General features: G+C 31.2%; 2 protein-coding genes across 2 annotated transcripts in view; both read right to left on the bottom strand.

The window, feature by feature from the left end:
• Positions 1 to 7,566, bottom strand: part of LOC145311763 (myosin-2 essential light chain-like) — a 61,006-nt gene extending 53,440 nt beyond the window's left edge. Inside the window, exon 1 of the mRNA XM_080150749.1 lies at positions 7,513 to 7,566. The gene's annotated coding sequence lies outside the window, so the exon portion shown is untranslated. The remainder of the gene's footprint in view (positions 1 to 7,512) is intronic.
• Positions 7,567 to 11,334: 3,768 nt separating this feature from the next.
• On the bottom strand, positions 11,335 to 13,107 carry LOC145311754 (uncharacterized). The gene has a single exon (XM_080150731.1). The coding sequence runs from the start codon at positions 12,939 to 12,941 to the stop codon at positions 11,523 to 11,525; it is 1,419 nt and encodes a 472-aa protein (XP_080006857.1). The 5' UTR covers positions 12,942 to 13,107; the 3' UTR covers positions 11,335 to 11,522.
• Between the last annotated feature and the right edge of the window lie 2,054 nt (positions 13,108 to 15,161).

A 15,161-nucleotide genomic window follows, 5' to 3' on the forward strand; every position in this document is an offset into this window, starting at 1 on the left:
AGAAAGTGTAGCAACTCTATAACTCCAAAAATTCCGAATGTCTATTTAAAACATGCATTTTTTTCTTTTTAAATTCTTTTTTTGTGTATTATATAATTATCCGATTCATCTGGGTTTTGGAATAATGATTCATAGGACAACAAGGTATAATATTGTAGGATTATAGCATCACTACAAGTAAGTCTTAAATATAAGTATGTACCTAACAGTACCATTTAACTAGGCAATTTTCTTAAATTATAAATTAATATTATACTTATAAGGCATTGATTGACAATCTACAAGTTTTAATGTCTAGTTTTCCTACCGTCTGATTTTATAGCTTTGCTTTTATGACTGTTGATGTCCTTTTTTAAAGACGCTCATACTTTATGATGTTAAGAACTGTTTTAAGAAAGAGATACCTTTGAAACTTTAAACATTAAAGGAATTTGATGGCTCTTAGTTAGGTTGCCCTTATAACTTTTTAACTATTATTTGATACGGTGTTTGAACAAAAATGTTTAAAATCTTACAATAGTCAATTCGGAATATAATCATGTTTACCACATCTACACAACAAGTTCTTCTTCGTTGTGTATTTGTGCGGGTTAAACCAGAACAAATTCTTTAAAAATGTTATAAAATACAATTTAATTGATGAATTTAAAACACTAAACATAAATCTTCAAAAAATATACTAAACTTTTATGTTGCTGTAATGAATTAACATTAATGTGATACATTTATATTCAGTAAATATAAAATATCGAGGTTATAGTTCATTTGTATAGTTAAACTTAATACTGTAAAAAATTCTATATTTTTTAGATATTAATTCTGTAACAAAGCTACTATACAATATCTTTAATTGTTAGGTTAGACATACGATATACTGGTTACTTTATTTGAATAGTTAATCATAATCAAAATGTGTGAAAAGAGGGAATGTTAGATATTTAGATAGATAGATAAAAAGAGAAAAAGAGAGAGAAAATAACAAAAACATTTATTTAAAAACTTTTAGACATCAAAATTCAATTATGGGAAAAAGATGTTTTTTTTTATAGTGTTGGCTAAATATTATCTAAATCCTTGTAAGTCACGAATTTACCCCTTGAGCTTTGCTGGGTAATATACATTTCCATTGGAGTTATCCCAGTTTTCTATTCGGGATTTGTGTAGCCCCCCAATTAATATAAAGGACGATAAACACAAATTTCTTAAATAAGGGAAGAGTAATATAAACAAGTAATATCTTTTAGCTTTGATTATAAGGCTGCATCGCTCATAGCATTGTACCTAATCAATTTAGAAATCAGTATTCCACATTCAAGGCAATAGGTTAGACCGTATCATTCTTTAAAGATGTTAAAAAATATCAAGTTCAGAAGCTTCGCTTTTAATAAGAATATTTGAACGTGTTATCATTTTATGCAAGGGAAATAATATTGTGAAATCTAGCACATTTTGATGAGTTATGCATGTAATTTTAATTAATTAGTAAAACAAACAAAACAGCACAAAATAAATATTATCCAAGGGTTTCTTACCCAACAATTAAGCAACAATAAAAACCATATTTGTTTTTGTAGGAGTTGTTAGTAAGTAAGTTTGTGACAGATTAAGCTTATTCATTCTTTTCAAAATTCAATGAAAACATGGATGACAACATCCATGAAAGCTTTAAAATGGTAGAACAAACGAACATTAACACTTGTAGAGTTGTCAGAAATGAAAAATCAGAACATAAATGTATAAATGTCGAATCAAAATTGTAAGTAAATGTGTTGAAAAACTGCTTAAATACAGGATATTGTTTAAGGACTTACTTACGTTTTTAGGACCTGATTATAGAGATGCTTCGCTTATAACTAAGTACTTTGTTGTCCTAGGAATCAGTATTCCAAAAATCAGATCAATCGGATAATTTTATCACATAAAAATGTGTTGTTAAAAAAAATTAAAATACAACATGCAATGGACGTACCAACATTCTGATAACGGTTATAAAATTGCTACGCTTTCTATTTCGTGCCTAGCTTCTACAGGAATCATCATACAAAGCTTTCAATTGATAGGACAATTCTAATATGCCTAAATTACCGACAAAAGCTATCCGTTCCAGACAGACGGACGGACGTAATACCGACCCTAATTATAGAAAAGCTTCGCATTTAAACACCAAGAAAGTGCTTATTTTTTTGATTGAGTTCTAATGTTTAATCCCTATAGTTTATTGGCTATGCATCTTTGAATGTATAAAACTATTGTTTGTAAATAATTACAAGTCATAACTTTAATATTTATAAACAATAACTAGTTGTTTTTCCAATACATCAAATAGTGAAAATTTTGTCCATACTACTATTATCTAAAGTAGTAATGTTCCCTATTTTAGGAAAGCTTTACATATATCTCAGAATTGTATTAGATTATTTTATTATTAGACTTAGGTCTTTGTATGGTTTTTGGATGTTTTTTACCATCTCAAAACCATTTTAATACATAGTCCCCAGATTCTAAAAAGAACAGTCATTTGTAATAAAGTTAAATTATGGAAAACTTTTAGAGAATATTTAGCGAATTCTTTTACACATTTAGCTAAAAATGCTTTTATATATCAGAGACACACATGCCTTTCTATGGGTCAGGGTATTACCTCTTCCTTGCGCATTTGACCGGCACAAACATAAAATACAAAATCTTGACTGCATTCACAGGGGTTTTAATTGTAAGAATCCAATAGTTCCAAATTAGCAGAATTATATACAGAATTTACTCATTGTATGGACAACCTGTAATTTTAGAATAAGCATATGTATGGTGATGAGTATTTGATTTTTAAATTATTGTCTATATGATGAATCAGTCTTTGTTAAGCAATTTTATGCTATGGGAATATAATACAACGTAAAACTAAATATAATCATCTTGTTTTACATTCTATATTACTTTAAGAGATGTTTCTTGGTTATTAATTTTCAACTGTGATTCGCATTTTTTGTTGAACTTTTACTGACTTTGAGTATAGAATATCGCTGAAAAATATTCTACATGTAGACCAGAGTTGAATTCTTTAAAAAAAATTTGCCTCACTAAAATCAGTTTGCCCCACTAAAATTTAAGTAAGGCAAAATTATCCCCTCTAAATTTTTAGCGAGCCTCACTGATTTTAGTGAGACAAACTGATTTTAGTGGGGCAAATTTTTTTTTTAAGAATTCACCTCAGGATAATTCAACATTATTAACACAAACACTAGTAGACGACAATTTTGAACTTTTACCTATTTTATGAATGGCGTTCGGCCACTATATTTATAGTAATACGATGCAGAGAGTAAGGGAGGGGACAATGGGCAATTATTTCAATTTAAGAGTTTTTGTTGAATTGTAATGAAATCCAGATAATTTGAAGACAATTGTAAAGGGTGTTTTAATAAAATTTAGAAAACTATAAAATAAGAAAAGAGTTCCAAGAAAAAAAGCATGTATTTGTAAATTATATTAATTGTACATCAGACTGACGTAACCATTCTGTAATTAATTACTAGAAAAATCTCACTGGAACTCATTCAACCCATATTCCTAAAGTTTAAATGCCACTATAAATTTAAGGGTTCTTAGGGTTATTGTTTATTACACAAATATCACAAAAAAGTTTTTATCTATGAAATGATATTTTTTGGAGAAAAACAAATTTTTAACCAGCCATCTCATTACAAATATATCCGTCTGCTATAATCAAACCTAACACAGCAAGTTAGCGGCATTTGATGCGCTAGTACTCAAAGTCAGTCAGAACCTGCTAAATTTTTGCACATTCCCTTTAAGACAGTACCCAAAGTCTGAGACTCCTAAAAATTGAATTTTCGATCCATTGTCCCCTTAATGTCTAATTATTATACAGCTGAATGCAATGCTATACATGGTATTTCATAATTGCTTAGAACAGGTTCTAATAGGGTTTGAAGCCATTCTGGAATATTCATTATTAACTTTATTGTATAAACATCTCTTTTACAAACAATTTTATGCACATTCTAACTTTTAAAATTTAATATATTTAAAGTAACAAAATGTAAAGGTTATTGTCAGAAAGGTTCAAAACTTTCCAAAACCGTCATTAAAAGAAGTTAAAAGCATAAAGACGCAAAATAAGAGAATATAAAAATGAAGGGGACAAGAAAAGGTTCATTTATAAGAAAACTATTTTACCCCATCTTTACAAATTTTTCGCCAGTTAGAACTCGTAAAGTAATATGATGAAAAAAATAATTTCAACTTAATCGATAAGATTTTTGATACTGAGAAATAAAATATTAATCTTCGTATTAGACATCCCTGCACTGGTGCTTGAAACTATTTTCCAGTATGGCTTCCAAACCGATCAATATCCGCTGGATTAGAAACGGTTCTTAGCCATACTAAAAAATCATGTAAAGCGACGTTATACAGACATTTTCCCACGACGGGTTTTAATAAAATAATTTTTCGTTTTAATATCCACGGAAAGCTGTCTATGATAAATAAATTTTCTTCAGAAAAAGCTTGTGAATAGATAGCACTGCTTTTTAAAGCATATTTTTCTTTTGCTTTAATTCTTAAAAGAAATTAAATGCAAAGCTAAAGCGGCTATAATTTTTGAAAGCCTATGTATGACTATTGGTTTGTTTCTATGCTTGGTATAATGAAAGACCATAAAAATGATGTTTATAAAAATTATTTAATAATGTTCACTGTTACCTGCCAACTAAAAGTGGAATAAAAATAAAAGAAATCTTTTTTCCTTTCTCTACTATTTTGATTACAATTTAAAGTATTTGCCATAAAATCTAATATTACAACATTTGATATGATAACTTTTAAACAATTTTAATGCATGGATAAGCAATTTCAAGTTTCAATACAAAGAGCTAACATGTATTGTATATTATGAAAATTTTAATCTAAGATAATCTTCCAAAATAAATTTTCTTGATATAAAAATCACGAAACCTATATTATTTTTTTTTCAAAACCGCGACTGTGTTTAAAACGTTGCGAAGCCACAGCGTCAAAAACGATAAAACTGCCGCCAACTTTTCAACATTTTAAAATTTAGTCGCAGCAGTCAAACTGCGTTTTTTATTTAACAATCCTTAGTTGAATTAAATCTGCATAAAAGAGTTTAATGACGAGCCATGCAATTTAAAAATCCCCCTGATTTGGTTATAATCTGGGACAAGGGACCAGCATTCTGACAAGCAATTTCCCCACAACCCACTTCCTTCACTCCCCCTCTCCAGCTTACCCACTTCTCTTTAGTAACAGAACAAAACAAGTTTTACGCCAAATTACGCCACAAAAGTATCAAAAGTTTAAGCAATTTTAAATGGAATTAATTTGGTGAATGACGGCCCCTGGTTATAATAATGATAATCTTCACGATCAAATTATTCAAGTAACACCCATTGTAAAAAATATTTTATAACCATTAGATTGTTAACAACTGGATAAAGCACACCATACAAAGTTTATTGTTTATGTATTTCAATAACTTAATTCTACCTCTATAAAGTCATTCTTAGAATAATGTTAATTAATGCATATGCACTGATGCAGTATTCTAGTAATGAATCTAACATTCTATTTCGCTGGTTTAAAACTTTGGTTACTTTTCAGTTTTATTTTAAAGCTTGATTGGTTGGTTCAAACTAGAAGTTTCCAAACTAATAATTGTAATGTGCAGAAAGTGTTTTTCTGTTAATCAACATTATCGATGTATACCAATTTAAAGGGCATTGTGTTATCCCTTAAAATTTCTGCATAAAGTGTACTTGTACATTAAGATATATAAGTTTTCCGGAATTTTAAAGTTAGGGGGAGATTTGAAATCTGCATCAAATTTTAAGGATTTTTTTATAAAATTCGTTTTTTCTATAATTCTTTATCTAAAAGCGGAAATGCAATTTAAGTTAATTAATTTTGGCATCTGTGATTGGAAGATTTAAAAAATCTGCGCTCTGATTGGATGGCGTACATCATTCAACCAATTAGAGCGCAGTTTAAAATCCACCTATCCTATTGGTCAAAATTAATTAACTTAAAATGCATTTCCGCTTTTAGATAAAGAATTATACAAAAAACGAATTTTATAAAAAAAATCCTTAAAATTTGATGCAGATTTCAAATCTCCCTCTAACATTAAAATTCCGGAAAACTTATATATCTTATTGTACATACCTTTCCGCTATTTTGATAACATTATTAATGCTGATTATATGGCATTAATCAAAACTGAAGCAGCAATTCTTCTGCCTAATATAAAATCGCGTCACACAATACAAATGATCATTTTTTATTAGGCGCTATAAGGTGCTTCATTAAAAGTGCTTACGTCAATTATGAAAATGCTCTTTTATTTAGAGAGCTAATAATATTCAATTTAAATAATGTTGTTTGATTAAAATGTTTTTTTTGTGGTTTAAATTAGAATTTAAATCCATAATTATTAGATCTAAAACTCCTTTCCTTTCCTAATGATAAAAATAAAAAAAATCTGTAAAAAATTGCAAGTTGTACAGCACTTAAAAAACTTTGTGTTTCCAGCAAACAGCTGGTAGGCTAGGCCAAAATAAAAAACAAAACAAATGATATTTACCTTTAAAAATCTTTGTAAACAAAATAAAGAAAAATTGGAGCAATAATAAAAAATTGTACCAAAAAAGTTGGATTGTAGTGTGATCGTGACTTACATCGGACAATTAGCAATTATTAAATAAGCTTTAACTTGTTGCGGCATCCGTCAGAATATAAATGCTTCAAAGATATATTTTACACCCTTATATTAAATAGAATAATAAACAAGGAGTGTTCAGAATAGGGGTGTAACCAACACCCTAGAAAAAAAACTAAGGGGGTGGGGTCTACTGTTTGGCTTCTGGGTAGGTGGGTGGACGATAGGGGGATGAAGCATGACCTATAGACAGGCGGACAAAACAATAAACAGAACAGATGTGCATACGTCAAAGGAATCCTCACTGTAAATGTCAGCTTTCTATCATTCTATTTATAGCAGCCGAGAAAATCACATTTCCCCCAAAGTGATTTCTAGAGTAGCTCCGAAAAAAATAAACCAAAACTGGTAACTCCAAGGGCTGTGCGAAATGCATAAAGCTTAATGCTACATGCTCTTTACCTTACACGTTGTGTATAAACCAAATAAATATATATTTAAGCGTCCTTTGTCCGAGAGTCTTAATTTCTAATGGTATTCATTTTTAACTTCCTTGGTATGACGTCGTCGCATAGAACAAACTTGAGCGTGACACATCCCCGAAATTACACAGCAAATATCCACGTTACAATTAAATTTAAAGCAACAGCTGCGATTTAAAAGGTTGTATTGTATCAATTAATTAAGATGCCATAAAACGATACAAAAAGAATACTTTTAATTCATTTTACTATGACAACATAGTTTTTAAAGAATATTTTGTCACTATAAATGTTTGAAAGTATAAAAAATCACGAATAAATCCTAAAACTCACCTTCGTTTATTATAAAAATAACAGTGAGAAAGAACAAAAAATTATCGTATCACACAACTAAGCCAAGAAAATCTTGGTTTTACTCAACTTAACTTGATCAACTTAAACTCATTTTCTATGAGGTATTCATACAAAACTGTTAAATAAAACCAGCAACAAAATTAGCTAAACAAATTTAATTAACTTTATATAATTAATTACAGTAGTATAATTTGTAACTGGGTCAAGACTAGACTATGAGTTCTATAATTTGCAGGGAAGTTACATTATTTTCTTAGGGTTTTAGCATTTTTTTCACTCTATTTTGTAAAGAGTAGAGACAATATAGGAGTATTTTACCCTTCCAACCTTAATTTTTGTTACTTTTGAATATCGAGGTATATTAACCACATTATTTTACATAAAATCAAAAGACACGAATCCTTATCTACCTGTTAAGTTACTTTAATCTACATTGTATAAACAGCTCACTCCTAATATGATGTGTCTCTCTATACCTCCCATCAGTAGACGTTACCTAGAACTTAAAAATTAGTAACATGAAAGATCTTGTAACATTTTTTTTTGTAAATATGCTTCAGTAAAAATGGAGAAAAGGTACATAAATAAATTTTTAATTTAAAATTACAAAAAGTTTCATAAGAGCAAAAAATAAATATGTAAGTAGTATGAGAACCCAAACTAAAGACTAAAAGCGAGACAATAATATCCCATAAAAAGCTTAAGAAAAAGAATAAACTTTATCAACGACCAATATATATGTAATTAGATATTTTACTTTAAACAGACAGTCATTTGATATCAGATAGATGTAATTTTTATTTTGTACATGTTAGTCTAGAACCACATGGTCCTTGATCACATCCTTTCCTCCCCTCCTCTCCTATCCAAGTATTTTGCCCTATGCACAGTGGGCTCATTATATCAAAAAAGTTAAAAGGGGGTATTTTTTCCCCTAAGCCTAACACCTGCGGAGCTACCTGGCACTTAATATAACCTATCCTAATATAATTGATATTCTCAATCTATTCCAAAATATAGATTGGGGGGGGGGGGGCAATTAAGTGCTCGATATGGTACTTTAAGGAAAATCGCCACCTTTGTTATCATGTAAGTGTTTGAAGTTGTAAGTTCAAACAAAGGTTTTTCATTGAATTCAAAAGGTATTACAAAAAGGATAAAAAAGGTACGTTAAATAATAAATTTGATTTTTTTTAGCTAGATTTTTGTTAATAAAAAAAAACTGTGCTCAAAATTTATATAGTTTTATAAAAACACATTTCTATTTTTCCTTCCTTTAAAGTATTTGGTGAAAGTACATTTAAACATTCAAATTTGAAGAAAACTTTGAAAGAACATCTAAAGAAACTTAAAACAAAAACTTTGAAGTACAATTAATCCATTTACTAAAACTTCAATTAAATTAAAAGGTTAACATACAACATTGAAATATATTTTAAGTAATGCGCATTAATAACATGTTTTAAAAAATGTCGACTTTTTAACCACTGTAATCCCACTGTAAAGTGCCTTAAAATACTACACTACTCACACACACACACACACACACACACACACACACACACACACACACACACACTTGCACCTATGACCCTGAAATTTCATTTTTCCCTTTTCGTCGCGCGTACTACGGGTTAAAGTTTATTCAAAACTGCTAGATTAATTAAATAGCAATGCTTTATTGTCATAAAGCTATTAATTAAGAATCAATCGGTAAGTTATTTCGTGCAAAATTAATCAATTATTATGTATAGAGCTCAATAATTATTATCTTATAACAAAACTAGTGGCTACGCCTATATCTGTAGGAGCTTAAGTCTAATACACAATCAATATCTTTCTATAAGGATTATAATGATTATAAATGATTAAGAATAAATTATAACTATGTAGTTTACTCCATTCCATATGAAATGTAATTTTTGTTATATGAAATTTTATATATTGCAGTCACTCTGACTACGAGTTTTACGTATTTTAGGCACACTGACTACGAGTTTTATGTATTGTAGGCACACTGACTACGAGTTTTATGTATTGTAGGCACACTGACTACGAGTTTTATGTATTGTAGGCACACTGACTACGAGTTTTATGTATTGTAGGCACACTGACTACGAGTTTTATGTATTGTAGGCACACTGACTACGAGTTTTATGTATTGTAGGCACACTGACTACGAGTTTTATGTATTGTAGGCACACTGACTACGAGTTTTATGTATTGTAGGCACTCTGACTACGAGTTTTATGTATTGTAGGCACACTGACTACGAGTTTTATGTATTGTAGGCACACTGACTACGAGTTTTGGTTCCCTAACTTTTACGTATTCTATTTCATACCTGTGTTCATACATAACTGGAAATAAATATATGAGAATTCAGCAATTGTTCATTATATTTTACTCAACAAAAGTTGGAGAACTAGACAATAAATAAAATTTACTTGATCTAAATCTTTTGGTGTAAACTTATTATTTCAGGAATCAAAGTTATTTTATGTGACGCAAAATTATCTCTCACAGTATAACCACGTTATCTTATTCGCTCACTCAAAAATTATAAAATTTTTATAGGTTAGATCAAAACTTGGTGTCCATACTTTTCAACCAATAATTTTAATCTACAAAAGGAGTAATTTTGTTTATCATTTTGGATTTACATTAATTTATCATCCATTGTCTTATCCCTGAAGATCCTTGAATATGCTCAATTAAGAAAAATTAAACGTACTTGAATTATTCAGTATTAATTTTTAAAAATCTACTTTAACCTTATTCTTTTAAGATATATTTTGCATTAGATATCAATATTTTACTTTTATTTTAGAGAATAACAAGGATGACATCCATTAACATCCATAAAAGCGAAGCTCTGAAATAGAAGGACAAACAAACATTAAGACATGAAGAGTGTCAGAACTGAATAAGCAGAATATTAATGCATGAGACTAAACAAAATTCTAAGTAAATTTGTTGTAAAACAGCCTTGATACGTGATACTGTTTTGAGACTTGATTATAGAGACAACATTGTACCTTGTTGTAATAAGAATCAGTATACCAAAAATACAAAAAATTGTTGTCAAAAAAGTAGAGAATCAGCTTGTTTTAAATGGACGTACGGACTTTCTGCTAACGATTATAGAGTTGTTGCGCTTTTAAGTCGTACCTAACTGTTATAGGAATCATCATGCAAAGTTTGAAATCGATAGGATAATTCTAACCTGTTAAAATTAACTGACGTACGGACCTATACCATAATTGTTAAAAAGCTTTGCTTTTAAAAGAAAAATATTTAACGAATACATATAAACAAATTTATAGCTTAAAACATATGCTATGACGACGGTATTCTTAACGTTTTTTCGTCGATATTAAAATGAAGAATATGTATTTTCCCACAAAGTGACTGTGGAGCACTCATACCTTTCCTTCCTCCCTTATTTTTAAATAAATTATAACTTATAGGGGGTTGGATTGTTATTTTCTTTCCTATGCCTAGCTCCTAACACTGTAGGTCTACCCTAGTTCCCAATTTAATCTTAATCTTAATCTTAATCTTAATCTTAACCTTAATCTTAACTAAAGTAATAAACAAACCAATGAAAAAAAATCTTCGAGAAAACACAAAAAAAATATGGCATGGTATAAGTTATCCTAAGCAGCCAAAACTGACATGGTATGACTTACAAAGGAAAAGTAGCGGCTTTTGTTAAACCTACACAATGCACAATTCTGCTAACCTCTATTCTAAATTTGTCGACTTCCATGAAAGTGAGAGAACAAAAATTTATATGAAAAAAAAACACGATATTTTATTTTTGGAATTGGTTTATTCTAGAATAATATAAAATACTTAAAACTAAGACATAAAATAAATATACACATGTTTAGCATTTAAGATAAATATCTTATATCACATAATACATACTATTAGATATCTGGATAAATAATTTTCAAACCGGCTTTGTTTCTCTTATTCTTTTTTCACTTTCTGACAGGCTGAAGCATATCAAGCACCTTGCTGATGTCACCTTGTTTAGCCTCCAACAGGGTTGTCAACCAGCCTCCATCATTGGTGAAGCCCATGTTCAGCATGGCCTCCAAGGCAACCTGAATCTTGGGATCCATCATTTCTTGGTCTTGAGGAGCAGATGGCGGCTGACGAGAAGCAGCGGCACCTGGTGTTTCTGGTGCTTTTGAAGGACCTGGGGTTGGTTCGCTGTTTTTTTCTTCAGCTTTCTTAGCAGCTTGGTCCCTAATTACAGTCCACTCTGAATCATCCGTACTTTCTTCTGTTTCCATTGGCTTCTCTTTTTCTCCATTGTTGGCATCTTTGGCGGTTTCAGGTGATTTTTCAGCATTCTCATTAGGTTTGTCTTTAGTGGTAACACTGACACCAACATCAATACCAAATGGATCGAGAGCGGCGGCAACAAATTGACCAAGATTGTTTAACACATCAACTGTTTGTTGCTTCATCATTTCTTCATCTTCCTGTCTTTGCTTAGCAGATTCTTCAGTGTTATCATTTGCTGGAGCATCATGGTACTGATATCTAGGATCATTGGAATCAAATCTTGGATCTTCACAGTTCATGGACCAGCCTCTGCCCCAACCTCCCATCATTCTTTCAAAGGGATTGGGTCCGCCAAAAAATTGACCAAAGCCACCTCTCATTGGTCCGCCACCACGGCCCCTCATACAGCCATACCTGCCCATTGGTCTGCGGTGTGGGGGACCTCCGCGTGGCGGGCCATGATGGGGTGGAGGAGGAGGGCCACAGTGGGGTGGAGGATGTTCACCTTCAGGGTGGGGTGGATGCACTCCTTCATTACAATCTCCAGAGTTGTTTTCCTTGGCTTTCTGTTGGGCTCCAGCTCTCTCTTGCATCCTCTGAAACTTCTTGAAGAAATGATGGGGCCAGACGGTAGGGAGGGGCTTAACCATGCGGATCATGTTATGCTCGCCATGCACACCTTTAGCTTCACATCCAGAGCACAAATCAAAATCGGGACAGGACATACACTTGTACCTGTACCCATGCACAGCACCCTGGCAACCATCGCAAGTTACACCAGGATGGACTTCGCCTTTGGTGGGTTCTTCAGGTGTAATCTCTATGCCACTCTTGACAATAATGTTAATCTTATAAAGAGGGCCTTCCATTTCAGTAAGCGCAATGATTAAATCTTCATCAGTAGCAATGGTCACCATATCGTTGTCATTATCCATCCAACAGACACCAAAGACTTTCCTTGAAATATCAGGAAAGACAGATGCCAGCTTTTGTTGAAGATAGGCATAGCTAGAGCGGACATCTTTGTCAATAGTAAATCTGCGAACCTCCGTCTCTCCTGTCGTAGGATTGGCTTTGCTTGCTTTGAACGAAACAGTTTCTGACATTTTAACTTTTAGTTTGTTAGCTTTAGTTGTATTACAAGTGAATTATGCGTTGAAACTGATTTAGAATAGCAAAGCATTGTATTTTTAAATGGCTTGCTGATGAAATTCTTGTTATTTTCCTTATCACTAGAGATAATTCTAGAAATAAATCAGTCTGAAGTAAATATCCATAGTCATGACAAATGATTGACCAATGAGAGCCTTGTTTCCAAGAGAAAGTGACCAATCAGAGGCGAGTATTACCTTGTTGAGTAATAGGAAATGGATTGCATCATTTAAGCCACAATACACATTTTATTTACATTTTTTTTTAAAGAAAAACGTTTTATATCTTCTTTCGTATTAAAAGTTATAATTTTAAAATAATTTAGATTTAATTTTCATTACTTTTGTAGAGCATTGAATTACTAAAGATTTAATCCAAAGTCGTCTTTAACACCGAATAAATAAATGGTTGAACTTTTTGCTCAAAATATATGTAGTTTATACCCAATTCTACTGCAATAAGACACAAAAGATCTCCTTATATCTTTACAGTCATTTAGATACCCTCATTAGTTTCCAAACAAGGATGATATTATACACAAAAGCGAGGCTCAACTTACTTAGATAAACGAAAATATCTAAAAGGCAAAATCCTATTTAGCTTTAAATATTATCTAGACGTACAGACAGGGGAGTTCAAGGGGTGAACCTCCCCCCCCCCCCTCCCACAAATAAAAAAAAGCTTGGACGTCCTTGAGTACAAACAAAAATTTCGTGTAAATTCGTTCTAAAATTACATAAATACAGACTAACCTTACATTTAAAGACTTCATTATATATAGATGCTTCGCTTATAACATAGTGGCAAATCGATAGCCTGATATCTAGTTGCCGAATGTGTACGCAGTTTCCTGAGTGTTTCCTCATCCTAGCTCAATATTTACTACTAGCTAAAAAAGCTTCAAACTTCAAAAAAAAAAAAATCAAAATTTAAAAAATTCAAATTTATAATGTATATTGTATAAATCGTTTACACATTCAAATTTTGATTTTTTTAAGGGAAGTTTGAAGATTTGTAGCTAGTAGTAAATATTGAGCGAGGATGAGGAAACACCCAGGAAACTGCGTACACTTTCGGCAACTAGATATCAGGCTATCGGCAAATCTTTTCAGGAATATTTATACATCCTTATACTAAAGTAACAGGATGTTTGTCTGTGTGTCTGTACCAAAGGATCTCGCTAACCGCTGAACCGATCGGGTTCTCCTTAACAGGGTAGCTTCTCATAAGTCCCGGTAAGGTTTATAACTATTTTCTTGGGGGGGTGGGACACCCCCAACCCCCAAAAAAATGAAAAATACCCCACCCCAAAAAAAAAATTTTTTTTTACGTTTTTTAACTAAAATTAAAAATGATGAAGGGTGCACCTCCCCCCCCCCAAAAAAAAAAAAAAATTCCACCCCCAAAATATTTTTTTTAATTTTTCTTTTAAAATCTAAAATAAGAAATTGGGTTATCAAAATCGACTCCCTCTCCTCATGTGCCCCTAGAAGCCTCTAGGGGGCGTAGCCGCTAGTCGTAAATAAAATGTTATTTGGTTAAAAACATTTCAAATTGGCCTACAGACTTTCTGGTAATTATTAGAGCTACTGTGTTCTCTGTTTTACCGAACTTTAAGAGGACTCACTATGTTAGTTTAGAATTAATGGGACAATATTAACATGCTTATGTCACCGATAATAACTATTCGTTATGTACTAACACTACTTAAAGAAAAGCTTTGCTTTTAAACACGTATTTTTAACAAAGAACGATTAAATACGATTTTGACTAGCTACGCTGCTATGGACACAACTTTATGATGAAATAATAAGTATAGAAATATTTGACCTCAATTAATGATTCATAATCATAATTTACAAATTTAAAAAACAAATTCTTATCAGTAATCATGAAATTTAAAAATTCTAGAAAGTTCTCTTAAACGTTTGAGACGGACATGATGAAATATTTTGATTCTCTAGTAATGATCATGCCACAATAAGTTTGTTTTAAATCGAACAACTCTATCATGCAGTAATTAACGATACGAGCTATCAGTTCCTAAACTATAAACCGATCCTAATTATAGAGAAGCTTTGCATTTAAAACTTTTCTGTATGGTAACCTACGACATAAGTTTCGAGCAAAAATAAGATTATATCAAATGAACAATAAATTATAATACAGTAGAA

Source organism: Acartia tonsa, chromosome 2, assembly GCF_053477335.1.
Source record: "Acartia tonsa isolate MP-2025a chromosome 2, ASM5347733v1, whole genome shotgun sequence".
NCBI classification, from domain to species: Eukaryota; Metazoa; Arthropoda; class Copepoda; order Calanoida; family Acartiidae; genus Acartia; species Acartia tonsa.

Bases quoted from the DNA above. Each gene is read 5' to 3' on its own strand.
- LOC145311754 (XM_080150731.1), bottom strand. From the start codon at position 12,941: ATGTCAGAAACTGTTTCGTTCAAAGCAAGCAAAGCCAATCCTACGACA.